Raw genomic sequence first — 25,425 nt, 5'->3', positions numbered from 1 at the left:
CCCATTCTGTCTACTGATTTCATAGGAAGAGTTACCAGAGACATGAATGTCACTGCTGAGGTGAGTAAACTTCATGACAAGGTCGACACTCTCTCCAGGACACACGCAAGCCCAGACACTCAGACTCCTCTCTCAGTCTCTCGAGAACCCTGATCAGAGCCTCTATTGTCTCCCCGAAGATCAAAGCATCGTCAGAAAAGTCAAGATCAGTGAATCTTTCTTCATCAACAGATGTTCCACAGCCGCTGGACCCCATGACCTTGCCCAGCACCCAGTGCATGCAAGCATTGAGCAGAGTAGGAGCAAGAATACAACCCGGATGAACCCCAGAAACTATGTAAAACGCAGAGGTTCTGCCTCCACTCTGCACAGCACACAGAGTACCAGTGTACAGGCCGGCCATGATATCCAGCAACCTTGAGGGGATCCCGTGAACCCTCAGGATGTCCCACAGGGCAGCTCGAACAACTGAGTCTATCGCTTTGCGAAAATTGACAAAGTCCGCAAAGAAACTCTGACGATATTCGCATTTTCCAGTCAGTTGGGATGATGCCAGATAATGTCTTATCTCTGCCCAAGTTCTAGTTAAAGAATATATTTTATTTTATTTTTTTAAACATTTTATTGAATTTATTAAAAGAAAATAACATTCCATACAAGCAACTAAAATTTTATAAAACAAAGTTCAAATCAAACCAGCCACTACCAACGAGAAAGACAACGAGGCCAACAGAGTAAAACTTTAATAGTAGGAAGAATAAATATATAAATAAATAAATATAATTAAAATAAATAAGGGAAGAGAATCCACTTCCTCAATTTAAATGCTTATTCTAAAATTGTATTGATTAGATCCTGCCAGTTTTTTTAAAAAATGTTTTGCACAGATCCTCTAAGTGAGAATTTGATTTTTTCCATTCTCAAATAATATATAACATCAGTTAGCCACTGACTTAAAAGAGGTGGGTTAGGATTCTTCCAGTTGAGCACAATAAGTCTACGTGCCAATAGCAAAGTAAAGGCAAATACAGTTTGTTTGTCCTTCTCCACCTTAAGCCCTTCTGGAAATACACCAAACACAGCTGTTAATGGATTAGGAGAGGTTGTGACACCAAAGCTTTGTGAAAGGCATTTAAAGATTTTGGTCCAGAATGATGTTAATTTGGTGCATGCCCAAAATATACGACCCAATGAGGCTGGAGCTTGACTGCAACGTTCGCAGGTTGGATCTTGCCCTGGAAATATTTTGGACAATTTTAAATAAGACAAATGTACCGTCTGAGTCCTCAAGACTGATCAATATTTTTATTTTGAAGTAGGTGGGAAGTGAGGAAAATTGGGCAGGTTTTGTTTAGCAAAGTTCCTAATTTGGAGGTAGTGAAAGAAATGTGTTGTTGGAAAGTTAAATTTGGAGTGTAATTGTTCACATATTTACTGGGGTACAAAGCAAGGAATATAAAGAAGTACTGCAGGATCTCATTTCTATTGTGGACCAAGCCTACGTGTGTTCATCTGTTTGTGTCCATGCCCAGGTTTTTATAGTTTGTATATTTGCCGCCCAGGAATAAAACTGAAAATTAGGTAGAGCTATGCCACCTTCCACCTTAGGTCTTTGTAGGGTTGCTCTTTGGATACGTGGATGTTTTGAATTCCAAATAAATGTTAGAATTGAATCTAACTTCTTAAAAAATGATTTATTTATGTATACTGGAATACTCTGAAACAGAAAAAGAAGCCTCTCAAGGATATTCATCTTGACAGTGTTAATTCCTTCAGCTAAAAGGAGATGAAGGCTAGAATATCTATGAAAGTCTTGCTTAGGTTTTTTTCATGCAGACAGCAAAATGTTGTTGATAAAGATCTTTATGTTTACTTATGAACATATTTTAAAGTAATAGCTAGCACCTGCCATAATAATCTCTTCAAAATTTCAAACACTTCTGATTACATCAGCACTCAATGATTGTCTACCTAAACTAAAACGATTCAGACATTTCAATCTTCCCTAATAGGTCAGGTCTTACAGTCCTGGAATAACTGGTTATTCTTAATTGTATTTTATTTAAAATACAAAAACTCCATTAACTTGTAATTACTTCAGTGAGCAACGAAATACATCCTATTAGCCATTCTAATTGTTCCTGTGCTCTTCTGGATGTTGACATTGCTGAGTTCACTATGACTCCCAAGATTTCTTTGTAAGATATACTTTTCAGGCCTCCAATTGTATAACTAATAAAGGAATGTGTCTAACCAGTTGCTATGTCTCTGTTAGTCCAAAAAAAGGCTCATCACAAACATATTTAGTAATAAAATGCATTGCATTTGTCATTCTGATATATGGCACATTACAAACATGCCATCCCATATAACAGTGACATACGTATTACACGGTACGCCTCAAATGTTAATGCTAATATCTACATTGATTACTTTGATTTGAACCCATTTTAGAAGGGTAACACAGCTAATGGCATTTAATTTTTTAACCCTATGTGCAAAGTGGATTACATTTATTTAATTCAAATTTCTTCTGCCCAAAGATTAATTCTGTCCGGGTCCTTCTGCAATAATTATTTGCTCTACGGTATCTGGCAATTCGCACAGTTTTCTTTCACCAACAAAACTAACCAGCTTGTTAGTGACATTGTTATCTGGACCATTTATATAAAGAAATGAGGCAGTTAATACACCAGTGATCTGTGAGGACACCACTTATACTGTTAACTAATATGAAAAAACCCTCACAAATAACATTTTGCTTTCTATGTTCTAGCCAAATTTGGACATATATATAAAGTTCCCTTGAAGTCCTATTTCTTATTGTTTGAGCAATACCTTCTCAAATGATACCTTTTTGAAAGTTATGATAATGTATACTCTCACCTTAAATAAATGTTTTTTTTTGCTTTCTCGTACAATTTTAGTATTGATGTCACCTTTGCTTAGTGAAGTGCTGAGAGCAGCGGACTGTTACAAGTTACTCCTGTATAAGAGTTAATTAAAAAATTATGTTTTCACCAAAAAATTTCTTTTTGGTTGCCACTAAGGGGCCGTGCAGGACTTTTAGCAACTTTTATTCCTTTAAAAGGTTTTTAATTTTTTTCCTCCTGTACAGAAACAAAGGAAGAACAGTTTTTTCAGAGTGGCTAAAAAGGAACTTGTGTTCATAATTTGCAGCATGCATGGCACAGACAATTACACAGCACCGGCTGGAAGCAGACAGGACAGTAACTAAACAGCTTTGTAGTGGCTAACAGTAAAAAAGTAAGAGCATTTCCTTAGTGATAAAGAATTACTAGATACAACAGTATATAATGCTTGTTGCATCAGCATTAATAGGACAGCAAGGACATATGTGTTCATTCATAAGGAGGAAAATGTCTATTTTAAGAATAGTGGGGGAGGCCCAGTGTTTGAAGACAACAACGCTAAAGATGTGTCCAGGGTTAAGAAAACAGGCATCTAGGGAAGCTAGCAGAACAAAGGAAGAATTTAGTAACTACAAACAAAGACACACACAGCAGACAGTAAAGAGTTTTACAGGAACTTAAAGGGCTAGCAGGTGTTAAATAGCTGCAGTAGTTGCATTAAACTTAGATTTGATTTCTTAATTAAAATCATACTTCATATTTTAAATGAAAGGTGATGAGCAATTCAGTAATTCAAATTTTAATAATGATGTTGGACTATTTGGAGGCTGGCTTCAGTGAGAAATGCTGCTTAGAAGCCCACTTCTGCAGGAGATGCTAGCTGGGGTTGTTAGCAAGAGTAGTGGAGAATTGCAGATATTGGTCAGGTATTCTTTAGAGAGATAGTGTGTACCCCCAAGGTGTCATGGAAAGTTACCCCAAACTACAGAGGTAGAGACAGGTGGGTCACAACTGGATATAAGCACAAGGTAAACAGTGTCAAACCATTTTCCTGGACCTTGTGAGCTGGACAATGACCCTGATAAACTCAGACATGGTGGGTAGCAATGGGAAAGCCTCAATGAGGCACCTCAGAATCAGTCACCAAAAAGAGGGAGATAGTGATATTATGGGGATTGAGATGAAGGTTTGCACCGGACAGAGAGTCTTATACAGCATGTTTCTTTGCCTCACTAGAAGGATGGATAGACTCCTGACCAGAGCAGGGGTGAATCCATTTGTCACTGTCCATGTTAAAACAAATAATATATGTAAGGGCATGCTGTCAGAAACCGCAATTCAAATTTCAAGACAAAGGTGCCCATTAAAGGAGCAGAACTGACAAGGTGCTCTTCTATGAACTTCTGCCTGTGCCATGCATACAGTAGGTTAGTCAAGGATGTTTCCATCTGTCTCTGGATTCATGATGAAAAACTCTTTTAAAGTAACAGACTTGATACATTTGACTAACATCATTCATAATTTAAAAAGACCTCCAATCATGTCACTTCTTAATCTCCATTTGATTTTAAACTGAAAAGGTTTAACTCATTCAATCTTTTCTTCATAACTTATACCCTGCAGACCTGGAACAAGCCTTCTCTGGGCTTTTTCTAGCTGTGATATGTCTTTTTGTAGTCCAGACACCAAAACAATGCTCCAGATGAGGCTTCACAAGTACATCATATAGATTAAATCTTAAACCCCTTTGACACGTACTCTACACAACATGCAATATACTGTAGATGTTAGCCTTCATAATTGCTCCTGTATACACTGTACAAAACACTTATTAACACATGTTGGATAAATAATGAAAAAAACGGTTATGTAATGTTTCATCACAAAGTGTTAAATCTGATACATTTAAGGAGTCACTAGAAATGTAAAACTATTGAAATAGAGGAGATGCACTTACTTTGTTACATTATGTACAGCATTAAAATGAAATACTCATTTTATAGTACACATTCTTCTTTTTACAACATACTATCTATAATCTTAATGAATATCAAAACATACTCTGTCATTTTCAGAAGATCGTTGACATATATGTTAGTGATTGGCAGAAGATCATAAATTCCACTGATGAGGAAAGCCCCTGTAATGAAAAATATATTATATCACTATTTTATCTACAATTATCAAACATAAAATACAAAAAATATACTGAGTTATTTATTTACCTTTGATATTTGGAATGATCTTATACTGGGACCAGTCAGTGGATAAAACCATTGCTGCCAGGTGTGCACCAGCTGAGTGACCACATAAATATACACCACTGTAAATTAAAAAAAAAAGAATAATCTTACTAATATAAGAACATTAAAATGATTTTGACAAGGCAATGTTTCTCTTATTATTAATGGTGGCTATTGTTTGTTGACTATGGGAGAGGGGTATTCCCCCTTACAGGGCTGGCACCAATGCATCATTTAAACAATACAAGCCCCATTTTTAATCAAATTACAATAAAATTTCACCACAAAATGCATACATACAAGTTACAATTTAAATCTCATTCTCAAAAAGAAGCTCACAAAAAAGACATTACATTTTTTAAGAGAATTCCATTTTCTATCTTGTTAAATGAGTAGAAGGCCAAAATACTGTTGTTTTCTTTACATTATAAACTAAATTATTAACTAAACTAAATTACTGATAGGGGTGGAGAATTGCAGGAATGTACTTAGAGAACATATCTGCTAAAATCCCACCAATGATAAGCTGATTAAGCTCTCAGCTTATGTGAACAGTAGTGCATGACTAATCACAAGATGGTTTCTAAATTTTCACAGTTATTCCAAGTTGTGTGCTGTGAATGTAACTCAAGAAGAAGTTCATTTTCAAAACCAATTGACACAAAGATGGAAAAATATCACCATGCAAAAGTAAACCAATAAATACCATAGACAATTTGGCTGCAGGGAGGCCCTTTTGAAAATTCAGTGATTTAATAAATTATTTCACTTAGAGAAATTGGATGCTGTAATGTCTTTACCAGGTCCTCAAATTGGGCATGTACTGATTAATGAGTGGCGTGCCCACTAATTTCAATGATGAGGCAAAGACTATAAGAACAGACCATTCAGCCTAAGACAATTCATCAATCCTTTTCAGCTAATTTCTCAAAATAACATTGAGATAAGTTTTGAAGACCCTTAAAGTAGTACGGTCTACTACAATACTTGATAACAAATTCACAACGTCTATGTATTTTAAGAGGAAAAAAAAATTAACTTCCTTAACAAATTATCCTCTGTGTCTTCATGTTTTAGTTGAAGAAATAATTTTAAAGCAACAGCTGAGATACAGTGTACTTATTCCACTATGTAATTTTAAACACTTTAATCATGTGACCTATTATTCAGTCAGTCAGTCATTTTCCAACCTGCTATATCCTAACTACAGGGTCACAGGGGTCTGCTGGAGCCAATCCCAGCCAGCACAGAGCACAGGGCACAGGGCAGGAACAAACCCCTGGGCAGGGTGCTAGCTCACCGCAGGGCACACACACACTCACACACCAAGCACACACTAGGGACAATTTAGATCACCAATGCACCTAACCTGCATGTCTTTGGACTGTAGGAGGAAACCGGAGCACCCGGAGGAAACCCACGCAGACACGAGAAGAACATGCAAACTCCACGCAGGGAGAACCAGGGAAGCGAACTCAGGTCTCCTCAGTGCTACCACTGTGTGACCTATTATTAGTGCAGGGCGGTATACCGGTTCATACCAAAAAACATTTTTATTTTTGTTATGATATGGATTTTTCTTATACTGCAACACCAGTTTAAATAGCTTAAACAACATTGGCGCAGCAGGAAACTGTTTAAGGGGGGACCTTTTTCACTGCTGCACCTCTAAACACAAATGCAACAGAGAGCATGCATTAGTGGAGGTACTAAGCGGTAAAAATGAACAGAGAACATTCCGAAACTGAAGCTGTAGCAGACAATAAAGTTGAATATGATGACACAGAAGAACCTTTGCCGAAAAAAGAAGCCGTGTCTGTTGTCTGGAGATACTTTGGTTTTAAAAGGTCTGATGTGGACCATTATGTTCAAATGTGTGAATACTGTTTCTATGCTACTGGATAATACTGCAAGCCAAGTTGTACTTGTTTTATTTTTTTTTTCAATACTGTGTAATGTACCTGGGTACTGTGTAATAGTGTGATGACATGTTGAGTTTATTCACGACATTTCCACTTTAATCTCGACGCTTATGATGAGAATAAAGTCGACATGTTGACTTTATTCTCGTATTTGTCATTAAAGTAGAACATCGTAAACTAAACTTCATCTTAAAATGAATATTTAATTTACTAGATTTTCGCAAACCCTGTCATAAGTTATGTAGCACATTAAATGCTTTGTGTAAGTGTTTGCCACACACAATACATTAATTTCATGATCTTCCTGCTCCCTGAACATTTAGAATGCTAAGATAAATACTTGATATAATTTTCATGATGAAATGCATTAAGGCATGTATTAATCATGTAGGGGCACGGTGACATGGAGGTTGCACTGCTGTCTTGCAGCAAGGGGGTCCCGGGGGTTTACTCGGCATGCTTCAGTTTCCTTTCAAAGTCATGTAGGATGTGTGGTTATGTTATGCTATATTGACCCTGCTAGTGTATGTATTGCTCATATTCACCCAGAGATGTGCTGGCGCCTCGTTCCTTGCACAATGCTTGCACAATGCTTGCTGGGATGGGCGCAATCCTGAATGGATAGCATAATTAAACATGTATAACAAAGATTTTGTTAAAGTTCTGAACATTCCGTGGTCTAAGTTTATAACTAGTTTTAATTTCACAAAGACATTTATTGTGTGGTGATTGGTTATGTGGATAAAGAAAAAGGAAGGATAGGAACTGGGGGTTTTGGTACGTCAGATAGAGACAGCATGCATGCAATAAAGAAAGCCCGCTCAGAAGAACATCCACTGAATTCTGTGTTCATGTCTCCGACCACCAGATCATGAACCCAACATTTACACAATATTTAAGTTAAACTCGTGCGATACCCATTCATACATCCAGTTTTTTGAAGCCTCGTCACATCTGCCATAAAGTTCTTTACACTGAATGTACACCTGGGGACCCCTTATTGCGAGGGAGCAGCACTACCGCCTCACTACTGTGCATGTGTAATACCTGCTTTAATGCATTTCATCATGAAAAATGATATCAAATATTTATCTTAGCATTCTAAAATTGCAGAGAGCAGGAATATCATGAAGTGAATGTATTCTGTGTGGCGATCCCTGCCTGCGCCTCCTCTTAGTGTGGAGGAAGTCAGTTTAAGAAGCGAATAGCGATTAACAACTGGGTTGGGGAACACTTAACACAAAGCATTTAATGTGCTACATTAACTTATGTCGGGGTTTGAGAAAAATCTCGTAAACTAAACATTGATTTTAGAATGAAGTTTAGTTTACGACATTCTACTTTAATGACAAAATACAATATGAGAATAAAGTGGAAATGTTGACTTTAATCTCAACATAAGCATGTCGACTTTGTTCTCGACATATAGTTTTTTTTTCTTCACTGTAGCCCTAATATGCTTCCGTAGGGCTATACCACAAATAGCATTATAAATGCAAGTTGCAGTTTTATTATTTAGTGTATGAATATAGATTAGATTGAAGCAAGGTCCATATTCATGCAATTTATCCTTAATGATGGTTCAGTTAATAAATGATGTTTCACCAGCTTGCACTTGTTTTATCTTATTTTATTTTATGTTTATTTGGTGAATACTGTGTAATGCACCTGGGCTTGAAGTCTTGATTACTACTGGAAGTTGCACTATTATTTATTTTATTGTTATTATTCATTAGTTTAAATATTATGCAGTTTGATGATGGTAAAGTTGTTTAAAAAGTCACTTTTATGTGTCAGTGGACAGAGATTGTTAACATTAACAGAAAGTGTAGTTGGTTTACAAAAAATATTTACTATTTATTCCTTTTCTAAGACATGTTTAGTGCAATACAACTTTTGACAAGTATCTCTGAATATTTTACTAAGTCTAAATGCCTCTTTGGAAGGTTGAAAATATGTTGTCAAAATGTTAGCTTAAGTTGTTTTAGAAGTTTGTTCAATAAAAAGGTTCTATATTTTGACTGTAACTGTCATGCAATGTGATTCCTTCTCTTCATTAGTGCTTGAAAACTATCACTTTATGGGGCCATGCAAACTTGTAATAATACTTGTGTGCACATTAAAATGTTTTTTTGTACAATGCGCTTGACAGTGGAATAGGTTATTCTTAGCCAGTCTTCTGCAGTAATTGCAGTGGAAAATGTGGTTAACATCCACTCATGCATGGGAAAAAAATACCGTTGAATACCATCCATCCATTTTCCAACCCACTGAATCCGAACACAGGGTCACGGGGGTCTGCTGGAGCCAATCCCAGCCAACACAGGGCACAAGGCAGGAACCAATCCTGGGCAGGGTGCCAACCCACCACAGGACACACACAAACACACCCACACACCAAGGCCAATTTAGAATCGCCAATCCACCTAACCTGCATGTCTTTGGACTGTGGGAGGAAACCGGAGCACCCGGAGGAAACCCACGCAGACACGGGGAGAACATGCAAACTCCACACAGGGAGGACCCGGGAAGTGGACCCGGGAAGTGAACCTGGGTCTCCTAACTGCGAGGCAGCAGCGCTACCACTGCACCATGCCGCCCTACCGTTGAATACCGTGAAACCAATATAATTTTGAAATATAACGTGATATAGAATTTTGGTCATACCACCCAGCAATACCTATTATTATTGAAATATGTTTTATCCTCTTAAACCCTAAGTGGCCAGGTACTAGGTCATTAAAGGATTTAAAAAATTTTTTCACCGCATCATAAACCTACATACGTACACTAACACAAACAATGGGTGTCTACTACACACTCATGGTCACATTGTTACAGTATGTACATTTGACTTTTAATCTGGTATGAAATCATACGTGGGGTGCCTCATAAACCGTCAATAAAAAAATGGAAAAATTCAGAGTAAATATTCTGTACAAGGAATACCCAAGGGCTATACAGTATGTCAGTCGAAAAGATCTCAACAAGTACATTTCAACTATGCATTGAACAGTCACTCTGACTGATCAAATGTCAGCCACCGGTCAAAAACCAGAGAAACTGTCACAGTGCTCATCTGGATTTTCGAGTTCTCTTGCATATTACTTCACAAAAAAACAGCAGAAGTATAGAAATAATATATCAGTACTAGCAGAAAATTCTTCTAATCAAAATAAGCCCAAATGTGTCTCTGTGCGAGCTCCCGATCTTTAGAAATCCTCAATAAACCAAAACTAGAGTGGCCATAGCTGGTACAAACGATCTCTGTTTCTGGTGGGTGAGGCTCTTGTTCAGTGGGTTATATCACCCCGAACTTCACACCATTGGATAGTTGAGACTATGATGCTTCAAACGACACAATACATGGCCATGTTTAAGCAAAGGAAGCCATCCAGCCCAGCATAATGCCTCTCATCTAGTGTGCGTATCTGAAGTTTTGTGTGCTCTTGCATATAATTTCACAAAACAACAATTAATATATTGTAAGGTTTCTAAACTCTTTTGGGACTCCTCCCAATGGAATGACACATCAAAGCGCATCCTGAAGTGTGATCGCCGTGTCTGTGGAAGAGAGCATATCCATGCTGGGGCAACCGCGGGCTCCCATTGCTGAAGCAGCTTGCCAGGAAAACAAATCTGAACCAATCGCAGTCACACAAAAGTGACTGTTGTCGATGGCTGATGTAAGGAACATTATAAATGCAGGGAATAGTATTACATGGCCACAACACTGCCTGATTGCTGATTCCGTGTATAGAGCTCCTAAATACAATGCATCTTTCTTTGAGGAATTCTCAGACTTGATGTCAATTACAATTACGATGTATTACGCGCTCCTAATAGTCGGTGACTTTAACTTTCATATGGATAATCAGTGTGACCCAAAAGTAAAAGAATTCATGAACCTCCTGGACTCTTTTGATTTGAGACAGCTCGTTAAGCAGCCTACACATAAAGCAGGTCTTACGTTAGACTTAGTAATTACCAAAGGACTAAGAGTTGATGTGAAGCAGATCATTGATATTGGTCTATCAGACCATTTTCTTTTACTATTTAATATACTGTAGAAATAATGATAGAAAACATTCACAAAAAACATATTGTTGAAAAACGCTTCTTTGATTCAGCAGCAGCTTCAAAACTTACAAACATTCTAAGCAACCAGTCCGTTTATAGTGCTGACTAACTACAATAGCGTGGATAATGTAAATATTAAGGTAGAAAAATTTAACACTAAAGTGAGAGCTGCTGCTGACATAGTCACACCTGAAAAGACAGTTAGAAAATCTTCTAGCATTGTTATATCATGGAAGACCCAAAGAGTGTCTGATTTAAAGAGAACATGCCGGAGAGATGAGCGTAAATGAAGAAAAACTAAACTAACTATCCACTATGAGATATTGAAGGTTAAAGTAACAGAATACAATAACACAGTCCCGTCTTGAGAGGCGCTGCTATTTCTCTAGAATTATAAATAACAATGCTAGTAATCTCAGAGTCTTATTCTCTACGATTGATTGTCTGCTAAACCCAGGTAACACAGGTAACTCAAAGGAATGCCTCCAAAATACTTCCAGTGAAACTTGTGAGGCTACTTCTGTATTTTTCAATCAAAAAATGAATGATATTAGAAATAATATAGTATATCTCCCCAACACTGCGGATCCTCTTATGCCCCAGTACTCTGTTATAAACAAATTAAACTCTTTCAGCAGGATAGATTTACCTGATTTATATAAAATAATTTCTCAACTGAGACCCTCCACCTGCATCCTTGATCCAATACCAACAAGTTTTTTCAAAGAAATATCAGCTGTGCTAATTGATAGTATTCTTGATATAGTAAACTCGTCATTAGATACTGGGGTCTTCCCAGACTGTCTTAAGACTTCTGTAGTTAAACCCCTACTCAAGAAAAATAATCTTGACTCCTCTGCTTTTGAAAATTTTAGACCCATTTCTAACCTGCCTTTTTTAAGTCAAATTCTAGAGAAGGCAGTCATTATACAGCTAAATAAATACCTCAATAAAGATGCTATTCTTGATAAATTTCAGTCGGGTTTCAGAACAAATCACATCACAGAAACTGCACTCATTAAAGTAGTAAATGACTTGCGGGTAAATGCAGATAGGGGCCATTTATCTGTTCTCATCCTCTTAGATCCGAGTGCCGCATTTGATACCATTGATCACAATATTCTTAGAAATCACCTTAGTTAATGGGTGGGCCTCTCTGGCAGTGTCTTAAATTGGTTTGAATCCTACCTGACAGGTAGAAAATTCTTTGTAAATTGGGGTAATTATAACTCAAAGACACATGATATTCGTGATGGTGTTCCGCAAGGCTCTATCCTAGGTCCGCTGCTCTTTTCAATTTACATGCTTCCGTTAGGTCAGATTATCTCAGGGCATAACGTGAGCTACCACAACTATGCTGTATTTGTCAATAGCCCCTGATAACTCTGTTATTTCACTAACACAATGTCTTACTTGTGTTTCTAAATGGATGAATAGTAATTTTATCAAGCTAAATAAAGAGAAAACAGAAATTTTAGTGATTGGCAATAATGGACCTAATGAGGTTATTAGAAATAAACTTGAAGCATTAGGATTAAAAGTCAAGATGGAGGTAAAGAATTTAGGGGTAACTGTTGACTGTGACCTGAATTTTAAATCGCATATTAATCAGATCATTAGGACAGCATTTTTTCACTTAAGAAATATAGCAAACGTTAGACCTCTTATATCATTGAAGATGCTGAGAAACTAGTTCACGCGTTTGTTTTCAGTCGACTAGATTACTGTAATGCACTCCTCTCAGGACTATCCAAAAAAGACATACATCGTTTGCAACTAGTGCAGAATGCAGCTGCTAGAATCCTAAATAGGAAAAGAAAATCTGAGCACATTTCTCCAGTTTTGATGTCACTACACTGGTAACTTGTGTCATTCAGAATTGACTTTAAAATACTGCTTATGGTTTACAAAGCCTTAAATAATCTCACTCCATCTTATATATCGGAATGTCTGATATCTTATATTCCAAATCGTAACCTCAGATCTTCAAATCAGTGTCTGCTTAGAATTCCAAGAGCTAACATTAAAAGTAGTGGTGAGGCGGCCTTCTGCTGTTATGCACCTAAAATCTGGAATAGCCTGCCAATAGGAATTTATCAGGCTAATACAGTGGAGCACTTTAAAAAACTGCTGAAAACACATTACTTTAACATGGCTTTCTCATAATTAATTATATAATTATTAATTAAATAATTATAATTGTTATTCATGGTGGCTCCAAAATCCGTACTAACCCCTACTCTCTCTTCTGTTCGTTTTCTGTGGACCTGCGCCACCACCACCTAATCAAAGCACCATGATGTTCCTACATTGAATGAATAAATGCCAGAAGTCCACATGACCATCATCATCAAGTCCTTCCATGAGAACCCTAAATACAATGAAGACTGGTCATTTATTTTAGGTAGAATGCCCAGAGGCGGCAGGGCGGTCTCATGGTCTGGAACCCCTGCAGATTTTATTTTTTCTCCAACCGTCTGGAGTTTTTCTGTTTTTTTCTGTCCTCCCTGGCCATCGGACCTTACTTTTATTCTATGTCTATGTTTTGTCTTATTTTTCTTATTTATTTATTTTTGTATTTCTTCTCTTTTTTCATCATGTAAAGCATTTTGAGCTACATTATTTGTATGAAAATGTGCTATATAAACAAATGTTGTTGTTGTCTGTGGAATAATGTAGTTCTATTCCTCCTGTTTGCTGTCCGGGAAGCCCCACAAGTGTCCATTGGAATGAGTCCTTTTGAACTATTATTTGGCCAGCGACCGCGCAGGGTGTTGTACATTTTTCAGTATGAATGGACAGGGACTTGTGAGACACCACCTGGGGGAATGTTTGTTGACAGAGTCATTTCGCTGCAAGAGCAGGTTGCCATATTGTCCTCTATTGTGATGGAACATCAGTAGCACAAGTAGGAGGCACAAAAACGTAATTATGACAAGACGAGTAAACTCTGCAAGTTTAAGAAGGGGGAACACATGCCGGTGTTGATCTCATCGAAGATACATAAATTTTGGGCTGAATGGCAAGGGCTGGCAGTGACAGTAAAGCGTATGTCCCCTGTGAATTATAAAGTCAGAATTTTGCATGTTTAATCTTTCAAAGGAGTGGCATGACTGTCACGAAGTCTTGGTCATAGCCGCAGTGTACTTCCAGACTGAGGTCACTATTGGGGATGATTTAACTGACACCAATAAAGTGGAATTGCTATCGCTGATCAAGGGGAACTCGGATGTCTTCTCGGCATTGCCTGGCCGGACAGCGATTGCAGAACACAAGATTGTCACTCCACCCAGTATTATTATACAGGTGCCACCGTATTGCCTACCTGAGGTAACAAGGAAAGTGATACACAAGGAAGTCCAACAGATGCTTCAATTAGGTGTTATTCGGCCAAGCAAAAGCGAATGGCAAAGTCTAATCATACTTGTCTCAAAGTCAGACGGTTCGGTTCTATATTGATTTTAGGTGTTTGAATAAGATTTCCAAGTTTGATGCATACCCAATGCCATGTGTGGACGAGGTGTTAGAAAAGCTTGGGCAGGTTTTATTTATCTCCACCATTGACCTCACGAAGGGTTATTGGCATGTCCCCTTGGAGGAGTCTAGTTGTGAGAGGACCGTGTTCGCCACTCCGGATGGGTTGTTTGAATTTACAGCATTTCCTTTTGGTCTCCATGATGCACCGTTGACTTTTCAGCAAATGATGGACCAGATCCTGTGTTCCCATTCCGCATACGTGGGTGCCTATCTTGACGATGTGGTCATTTTCAGTAAAGACTGGGAATCTCATCTCGTCCGTCTTCAGATGGTGCTTGACAGTTTATGGCTGGCAGGGTTGACAGCCGACCCTAAGAAGTGCAAGCTAGGTATGTTGGAAGCCCACTATCTGGGTTATTTCATGGGGAAGGGTTTACTCAAGCCTCAAATGGACAAGGTCGGGGGGCTGCTTGCATATCCCCGTCCTGAAACACACAGGCAGGTTCGTGCCTTCCTTGGGCTTGCAGGGTATTACAGGCAGTTCATTCCCAATTTTGTGCATAGGGCTGCCCCCCTCACTGACTTGACAAAGGACAGAAAGAATCGTAGTGTTGTCTGGACTGACTTTATCATCATTCCCGGTTCTGCGCAATCCTGGCTTTTCGAAGGAATTTATTCTGCAAACAGATTATAGTGCTTTTGGTTTAGAAGCAGTGCTTTCACAATGTTTTGTGGGAGAAGAACACCCCATCACGTTTCTCAGCAGAAAGCTGCTACTCAGGGAGCGTAATTAGGAGAGCTTAGCAATTAAGTGGGTGGTGGAAGCACTCTGTTACTATCTCTGGGGACGATGGTTTACCATAGTGACTGCCCATGTCCTGCTACAATGGCTGTACAAACTATCAGTTTGCAGGCTTTTGCTTTTGATGTTAGCCATCGTTCCTGGGCTGCACACACAAATGCTGACGTTCTGTCCTGCCTAGCCTGACTTGGATGGTCGATTTGCCCACACCAGTGTGGACAAAGCTGAGGGGGGAGATGTAAGGTTTATAAACTCTTTTGGTACACCCCCCCAATGGGACAACACACTGAACAGTGTCCCGCAGTGTGATCGCTGCATCTGTGGAAGACAGCATATCCGTTGCTGGGGGAATCTGTTTTCAATGAGTGATGCAAGGAACATTATAAATGCAGGGAACAGTTTTACTTGGCCACAACCCTACCTGAGTGCTGTGTCTGTGTATAAGAGAGTGGTAGATCCTGCTTCAATAAATAACCGTGCTGTTCCTGTTTCAAGAGGACTAAAGCTGATTTTGCTAAAGTACTGAGACTCAGCCTTGTGTTTTACGGTGCAAGACAGGGACTCACACGTTACAATATACAACAACAACATTTATTTATATAGCACATTTTCATACAAAAATGTAGCTTAAAGTGATTTATGTAATGAAGAATAGAAAAATAGAAGACACAGTAAGAAAATAAAATAAGTCAACATTAATTAACATAGAATAAGAGTAAGGTCCGATGGCCAGGGAGGACAGAAAAAACAAAAAAAAAAACTCCAGACGGCAGGAGAAAAAAATAAAATCTGCAGGGATTCCAGACCATGAGACCACCCAGTCCCCTCTGGGCAAGTCTTATATGGCAAAAATTACAGCAGATTCTCAGGTGGGTATGACAGGCTGGCACCAAGCATCAGGCACTTCTGGGCGGGTGGTTCTGGCCCAGTGTGTCATAGCATTGCAAACTTCATGCCATTGTATAGCTGTGACAGAGACGTTTCCAAAGATAAGTAACATGCCCACATTTGAAAAAAGGAGAGAGAAAAACATAAGCAAAATAAATGAAAATGTTTGATTTATGTGCGTGTGTGTGTGTGTGTGAAAGAGAAATTATTTATATTTTATACAAATACTTTAAATTATTTTATATAAATTTTATAAATGTATTTATTAAAAGTTTGGATATCCTTGCCTGGAAACTTTCTGAAGGGGAGAGGGGTGCCCATGGTGCCAAATGCTATTTATTTCTTGGTGTTACCAAAATTAAACTTTAGACAGGTACAGTTCACATATCTAGGAACACCTCAGAGAGAGAGAAAACTGACCTGGCATTGCTTGTGTGTGAGGCATACTGTATCTGAAAACAAAAATGTGAAAAACACCACTGTGTATGCCTATGTTTTTTTATATTTTGGCATCAGTTTCTCAGTAATGTTTAAATTTGAATAAAACATAAATTCTATCACATTTCAGAAGTTATCTGTAAGGTTTTAATGAAAAACATTATGTCCTTCCTTTATTTTTTGAATAATAAGGACTTATTTTGGTGTTCTCCCCTCAGGTGGAAATTGCTGAAAAATGCCCTCAGGGTGTAAAATGAAAAGACTGAAATACTTTCAGTTTTCCTCACAACTCATACCTTGTAGTCCTAGAATTGGCCTAGTCTCTATTCTATGGACATTCTCTAACGCTAGCAGTATCTTTTTTTGTAATATGAAGACCAAACCAGCTTATGTTATTCAATTAATGTTACCTAGATTGTTTATGTGTATTACAAAGTGCAGCAACACCAGAACTGATCCCTGAAGGACACCCATTTTAACATCACCTAATTTTAAAAAAGGTCCTGTTTAATTTGTGTTTTTAACTCAATTTTAAACCCATCTTCACACTGCATTTTATACTTCCACTTCATGGAGCCTTAACAAAAACTTTCTGAAAATCAAGATAAACAATATTATGCCTCATTGATCATAACTTTCCTTTTAGCTAACTCTGGCTACTCTGTAAACTAAGGACTCTTACCTGATGTGAGAATACTGCTGCACAATCGAGATTACACTTTGCCTCACCTGAGACACCATTAGATTTATATCCCCTGCAAAAATAAAAAGGCAAATTTATCTACAGTACTAAAAAATGAAGAGCAATACACATATCCATCTTTAACTACTTAGTCCACTAAAATAATAATTGTTTCAGGCTTGCATTAATGCATTAACATACAGAGCATACTGAAATAATTAACTTAAACAAACATTGCATTAGGCATGTGGAAAAAAAAGATTAGAACAGGCCACGGCATTATTTTGGACACAATAGTTCAACATGAAGCAATAAATTGTGTCAAGGACACCAAGACGCCAAGTATGTTATTTTTATCCTCATTTCTATTTCAAAAACATGAAGTGTCCACAGCTCTATATCATCAAAGGTAGATGTGAAATTTATAAGAAATGCACTTTTAACTAACATTCGCTTCTGTCCTGACTCATCAATGAACTCATTTCAAAGTAACATCAGGCATCAAATCAATATTCGAAAAAATCTTTTCTAAAAATAATCTTATTAGGATATTATGTTTTGAGGTTTCAGCTACACAGATGAAATTAGCAAACAAGTCTTTCAAGAGCACACTTTATTGTTGGAGAATTAGAAACAGATTTTCCAGCAAAAAATAAAGCACAAATGAAAACTTAACTAAACATCAGGTAAACCCAACTACGTTACAGCCTTCTCAGACATAATAAAATGTTAAAGATTTTATTTACTGCTGGTATTGAGGGAGTCTGATGGGGCTCCTCATGACTGCGTACCTTCTCCAAATATTCAGACATACCATCCAGCACCACAAGGAAAACAGTTTGACACTTCCAGTTGTACGGTTGATGCCATTGGACAGTGTGCAACTTTTACCTTGTGCCTAGTGACTATGACCCACCTATTTCTCTGCATGTCTGGTCTGGAGTCTCCTCCTACGCCAACTTAGGGGTGCACACTATCTCTCTTAGTTCAGTGACCCTGAATTCGAGCGATTGGATCAGTTGGCATGTCCTGCAAGTGTAGCCCTCATGGAAGACTGGTTCCCCCAAGCCAACCTCTAAAAAGTTCAGCATCCAACAGGATTTGCATTCCACTGGCCTTATTATTAATATTTGACTTTGGATTAATAAAACTACTCCATTTTTTAATTACAATTAAATGATTTCACTTACATGGTAGTACAGTACTCCTGTTTCCTCCTACAGTCCAAAGACATGCAGGTTAGGTGGATTGGAGTTTCTAAACTGTCCCTAGTGTGTGCTTGGTGTATGGGTGTGTGTGTGTGTGTGTGCGCGCCCTGCCCGGGGTTTGTTTCCTGCCTTGCGCCCTGTGTTGGCTGGGATTAGCTCCAGCAGACCCCCGTGACCCTGTAGTTAGGATAAAGTGTGTTGGATAATGGATGGATGGATGGAACTAAAATGGTAAAGCTAAAAAAATTAAGTCAAAACAATTAAAGAACAACTATAGTTATTTTACTCCTTCTGGCCCCTTAAGCTTCTATAATATTCTCCTCCTCATCTGTCTCCTGTTTGTCTTCTATGAGGTTAACTGTGATATAGTGTGTCTGCGGCTCAAGAATAATGGGCAGTTTTTAAATAAATAATCACCACACTTGCGGCTTAAAGAGGGGGTGTGGTAGGATGGCCCGAGCAGTTCCAAGGCACGATGCGGGTATGGCCGTTTCTGCATTGAAGTGCACAGGTGAGGGATCACCCATGTCTGTACTTGAAGCCGGGAGCTGCTAATCGTCGTACCTGTTCCACGTCCCCATTACAAATAGGAGAAGCATGAGTGTGGAGGGAGGAGAGAGGAACAAAAAGAAAAAAAAGAACAGAGGTTAAGAACGAGAAGAGGAAGGCTGGAAGCCGTAAGAGCTGGTGCAGCAACGAGCAAGAGCAGACTTATTGGTAGATGCAGGCAGCTGGTAGGACAGCCCCTGAGGAGGTGTTTTAGGCTGACACTCGGGGGACAGAAAGAAGCGGTCACTCCAGCTGAGCAGTCTGGAGCAGCTGGAATGACAACAGAGTGGACAACTCGCCAGTGGAAGGCAGCAGCAGTCAGGGAGGCTTGGGAGAGTTGAGCCCCAGTGTTAGTGCCCTGGCCACTGGGGAACCAAAGTCTTGGTCTGGCTGGAGCTCTATGTAGCCGGGGAATGGAAGGCTACTGCACCAGACTAGAAGGCAGCTGCACCTGCATATAGGACGACTTCCCTGTCCATATCTGAGAATCAGGGGAGCCACCCTGATTCAAAGGGAGAAGGTACTGGGCATTTTAAAAGGGGACTGTTTCCAGCCATTGTTTTTAACATTGTTTTAATTGGATGAATTCATATGGGATTTTAACCTCCACATTATCTCCTGATTTTATGCATTATTTATTTATTGAACTGTTTTGAATCACTGAACTATGGACATGGTTTTGGTTTTGTTTTAAATAAATGCACTTTTGCATTTTGCACCATCCCCTTATTTTGTTTGGTGTCCTCATTGTCCAGTTCATCCGGTTACATTACCAACGGTGTTGGGATCAAAAGGCTCCTAAATGAGAGAAGGGAGCATGGAGCAGGATCCACTTTACTTTTCTCTGTCTATTCTCCTTAAGTAAGCCCCTGCTTACTTAAAAGCACTCCACTTGCACCATTTGTATTCCTTCGTATTAACAAACCCTTAAGCTGTCACCCACTTAATTGCTCTACTTTCCTGACTGCTAAGAACTGTTCAATCTAATACATTTTACACACTTTTTCTTTCTCAAGTTATCCTTTAACTTAATTTCTTACTGTCTTGTCTGCTCATAAAGCCACTTACGCCTGATTGGCGCCTTAACACTAGTCGCCTGCCTTTCCTCATGCTGCCTTCCCCCCCCCAAGGAATTGTTTCTGTTACTTATAACTACTTACTTTTATTCATCGTAATGACCCCTGTTATTTACTTAAAGAGAATGTCACCTACTGCCCTGTCTCACTAATGCTAGTTTGAATACAAATAACAAGTAGAAGTACAAGTAGCAAGCAATTTTTCCAACAGCTCCACCAAAAACTCAGCTATATTTGCTACTGTGGAGGCAAAAAAAGCAAAAAACTCTTTTCAAGGGAAAAAACCTTTAAAAATACCCACATGGCTCCATAGTGGCAAACAAAACACAAGATTTTTAGAAGTAAATCGTATTTTTTATTCAACTCTCTCATCTCAGAACACAAAACTCTCAGCAGCATCTCTTCTGTTTGCAAAGATGTCATCAGCATATCACTACGTCTCAGTCTCCAATTACTACTTGTCACACACATGCGATTAGGAGGCAGCTAAAGGGCTTGAGTAATTGTAATACAACATCAGACCAGGGGGTGGCGGAGTGTGCTGACTGTCTCTCTCAGTTTCTTGCAGACCATTCCTGGGAAATCCCGTTAGCTCCTGGTGCCTCTGATGATGTCATCTCCGGTTCCAGTGCCTTTGATGACTCCACTTCTGGTTCTGGCACCTATGATGATGTCACTTGCCTTTCCCGAAAATGTCACTTCCGGTTCCCGCATAGATGACATCATTTACTCCACCAGCCCTTAAAACCACCATCTTACCTCCAAGCATTCAGTTCTGTTTTTAGACTAAGTCTTGTAAACTACTCAATTTACCATTTTTCAACCTTTTGCAGCCAGGATCATAATATACAGGTGGCTACCTCAAACCTTTTTGACTGTCTGGAGTCTTTTTGTGACACACTACTACTAACTGCTGTCCTCAATATCTTATATCCATTACTCTATTTGAATAGAATAGTGTGCCTCTAATGCTATGGCCACTTGATCCTCAGCAATGAGCAATCAGTGGCAAACCCAGCCTTGTGTCTCAGGCCACAGTGAAAGTGCTATGTAGACGTCCCAAAGAAATGATGGCTCAGTTGACTGAGGGATGATATGCATGAGGTCAATGCAGCCACTCAAAGATGTCCTAGATCAGACAAAATAGAAACTGACATGCCAAAAGCTGACCTTGTGATAACAGGGGACAAATGCTAGGAAGAAAATGAATCTAGTCATATATTTTTCTCTGCTATATGCACGAAAATAATGATAATAATAATCCATTCATCTTCCTAACCTGCTTATACAGGGCAGGGTTGCAGGGCATCTGGAGCCTGTGCCAGGAAGCATTGGGTACAAGGCAGGACCAATCCCTTGACCAGCACACACACACATACATACACTCTTGGGCAATTTCAGAAGTACCTATTCAACATTATTTTATTTGAGTAATATCTATCTGTTATTACAAGCTGTGGCAGAACGTAATTGCTACAAAAATAGAATTGAAGAAGCAAAAGTCGTATTATAAGTAGAATACATCTTGGTGCTGGGGGGCTTCATAACTCCACCCACAACAGAGGCTGTGAGCAGACAAGTCAATAGGAAATGTATTCTTGCATTAAGAAGATTAGTTCCAAGAATGTGTAATAAAATAATTTCTAGTTTCCTTTTGTTATCAAAAGGATTTCTCATAAATGTGGAAGGCATGTTTTCTTAAATCGTAATCTTTCTGTTTCAAAGTATTTTTTTCAGTAAGTTTTAAGACTTTTTTATTAACCAATGGACTTGTGTACCCTTAAGCCCTACTGTAAAGAACAAAAATAGGGAACATTTTTTAAAATTGATAAAAAAAGTTTCACTTTAGAATGCAATTTTATGTGGAAAATTAACTACAGGTAAAATTCTGTTATAACGAATGTTTTTACAATGAAATTTTCATTACAACTAAGTATTTTTATGGTCTCGACAGCTTCCCTTTATGACATGAGTCTATAGAAATCTCGTTACTACGAAGTACAATCGGCAGATACTTTCATTACAACCAAGTGCACAAAAGACCTTGAAATGCCTGAATGAATCATCCACAGAGCAACGATCCCCAAACAGAAACACTGTAATTTTTTTTCTATCTTCAGACTTTCCTCTTAATTTTTTTTTTTTGCCTTTTTTGTATCTAGCGTTTTTTACCTTTTGCTTCTTGCTCGTCAACATTTGAAAAACATCCAGTTCATATTAGAAAAAAAAACTTTAGTTTTTTGCAGCTTTCGATTGCGGCAAAAAGAAAAAAGGCGTTTCCAGTGAATTTGGAATTTCACCATCGACACTGTCAATTTTCTTAAAAGAGAGAGCAAAAAAAGAAGAAAAATCTCGGGTTGCATACGTATGTGAACTGCTGCATTTGAAGACGTTAAAAAAGCAGTTTTTATGTGGTTCAGTGATGCTCATTCAAGAAACATTCCTATTAATGCGCACTCATTCAAGAAAATGTGAGGTTTGCAAACTCTCTTGGAACCTCACTCAACTGGACAACACACCGAAGAGCGTCCCGAAGTCCGATCTCCACATCTGTACGGGGCAATAGCAGGCTCACAGCTATGCTGAGTCTCGATGGGTGATGCAAGGTTAGGAGCATGTAAATTGTAAAAGCAGATAACAGGATTACTTGATCACTGACCTGGCCATGACCCTGCCTGACTGCTGTGTCTGTGTATAACAGAGTGGCAGATCACGCTACAATAAATAACTGTGCTGTTCCTGTTTCAAGCTGAATAAAACTGGTTTTGCTAAAGTACTGAGACTCAGCCTCGTGTTTTGGGGTGCAAGACAGGGACTTATAGCGTAACCCCAATCTTTTATGATTTGCTTCTGTGGCGCTTCACTGCAGCGCTATGAGCCTGATGTTGCCCTGCCCCAGCAATGGACAAACAATCTTCCACAGACGCTGCAATTGCATTTCGGGATGCACTTCAGCGTGTTGTTCCCGTTGGATGGGGAGTGGGTCTCAAAAGAGTTCAGAAACCTCACAATATGAAGAAGAAAAGGATGATTCAGCTCGTGATTTAAAACTATGCTACCCACAACATGTTTCCACATTTAGATAATGTTCGCGTTTGATTCCTCCCCCTCAGTTGCACAGCAGTGTTTCAGACATTGGATAAAGGCATCATTTGCATCCAGAACCTGTATTATCGCAAGGAAATGCTGAGAAAAATTATTGTCAGCATTATTTGTAGGCAGGAGGAGATTAAAATTAACGCAAAAGAAGCTATTGAAATGATTGCAAACACCTGGATACAAGTTAAAGAAAACACTATAGCGACAAATACAGAATCTCATTACAACAAAATTTTTGTTACAACTAAATATTTTTTAGGTCCCTGGGAATTCGTTGTAACAGAATTTTACCTGTAATTTCATGTGGCCATTATTGTGAAGAAATAACTTCACCATGAAAAATATAGAACTCATTTTTTAAAGGAATACTCAATCCAAAAATAATAATTTTATCTCTTACTTACTGAATGTTGTTTGTAGTGATGGCCTAAATAAACATTTAATTTCATGTTTTCATGGAGAATGGAGATACATTTTCTGGTATAATGAGGCTTCAAAGGGAATCATTGGGGGCAGACATTATTGAAAAATTCAGAAAAAAAAATCTTAGGTTCCTCATGTTACACATTCTATATGTCAGTTATGCTTGTGTGCTCATAAATTCCAAAGCATATCTATTTTTTGATAAAACAATTCTTAAATAAATAGTTTCAGAAAATAGGAATAGTGTAGGAAAATAAAGCACATGTAAGCAAATTCATGCTTCTGATTAAGTGATGGAGGCAGGGGGTGTAATGGTCCAAGATACTCGGCACAATCATGAGCATAAAATAAAACAGTGGGTTGTATTAATCCACACAATGCAGGACAATGCAACTACTATTGCCTTGGCTGAGAATCCTCTTCACATAATATAAGCATTGACCATGCCAGTCCTCACTAGGTATCCTGGATTTTAAATTCTTTTATTATTTTTCCACATCTTTACTAAAACAGAGGTAGCTAAAAGGGGCATCCACAAAGATATTAGGTTTGGGACCTTTTTATTCATTTTGGCCTTTTATTCATACCAAAATGGCATTTTTGATTGAAGAAAAACGTATTTTCAAAAATGTTCTCCAAGATGAATAATCTTGAAAATGCTGGGTCTCACTTAACAGTGTGTAGGGGAAAAAACAAAGCTTTTTGAAAATGCTAATATATACAGTCATATGAAAAAGTCTGGGAACCCCTCTTAATTCTTTGGATTTTTGTTTATTATTGGCTGAGCTTTCAAAGTAGCAACTTCCTTTTAATATATGACATGCCATATGGAAACAGTAGTATTTCAGCAGTGACAATAAGTTTATTGGATTAACAGAAAATATGCAATATGCATCATAACAAAATTATACAGGTTGTGAAGGATGGCCAGCCAATTATCCCGGCCAATACCCCAAGCCGCCAGGTGGAGCCCTCCTTGCAGCGTGGAGGTCCCCAGAAGACCAGCAGGGCATCATGGACAATGGAGTTTTTATGCAAAGCCCTGCTGGATGCCGTGGGGGCTACAGGAGGGAGCTGCAGGGAGGACCGAGGGCTTCTTCGTGCCCTGTGACCCGGAGGTTTGTCATAGGAAGAGCGACAGACTTCCGGGTTGAAGAAAAGGACTATTTACCCTGACCCGGAAGGAATAAGGACTTGTGGACTGTTGGGCAGAAACACCTCCGGGTCAGGGAGTATAAAAGGACTATGGGAACTCCCAGACAACGAGCTGAGCTGGGTGGAAGGGTGGCAATGCGTCTGGGAGCTGGAGGATTGGTTTATTTGAGAATTGTTGATTTATATGAGTATTGTGGTGGAGAGTGTGCTTTGTGCACTGTGGAAGAAAAATAAAGTCAACATTTAGACTTTTACCTGGTGTCTGGAGTCATGGACAGGGGTTCAAGGGAGCGAGAGCACCCCCTATCGTTCACAGTGGCGTAGTCGGCAGGATACTCTAACGTCGTTTGCAGAGGACCTGAATAAAATATTTCTGTGGGTAACGAACCCCGAGAAGACTACGAAATCAGGAATCAACACAGCATCGCCAAAACCCGAAAAAACCGAGTCCAAAATGGGAAAGAAGAAGGGCAAGCAAAGCGACAACGCCAGCGGGAGTGCCGTAGGTGC

The 25,425-nt window shown here is 38.8% G+C and overlaps 1 protein-coding gene across 2 annotated transcripts in view; it reads right to left on the bottom strand.

Moving 5' to 3' along the window:
* The window catches only part of afmid (arylformamidase), a 137,135-nt gene that overhangs the window by 33,707 nt on the left and 78,003 nt on the right, over window positions 1–25,425 (bottom strand). For both annotated transcript variants that reach the window (XM_039739499.1, XM_039739500.1), the window contains exons 8-10: window positions 17,406–17,478; window positions 5,099–5,196; window positions 4,935–5,013 (exon numbers count right to left, since the gene is read on the bottom strand). In XM_039739499.1, the coding sequence (XP_039595433.1) occupies window positions 4,935–5,013; window positions 5,099–5,196; window positions 17,406–17,478 (250 nt within the window). The remainder of the gene's footprint in view (window positions 1–4,934; window positions 5,014–5,098; window positions 5,197–17,405; window positions 17,479–25,425) is intronic.

The sequence above is a fragment of the Polypterus senegalus genome, chromosome 17 (assembly GCF_016835505.1).
Source record: "Polypterus senegalus isolate Bchr_013 chromosome 17, ASM1683550v1, whole genome shotgun sequence".
Classification (NCBI taxonomy): domain Eukaryota; kingdom Metazoa; phylum Chordata; class Cladistia; order Polypteriformes; family Polypteridae; genus Polypterus; species Polypterus senegalus.
Note: the sequence above shows the minus strand (reverse complement) of the source record. Positions and strands in the feature narration are given on the sequence as shown.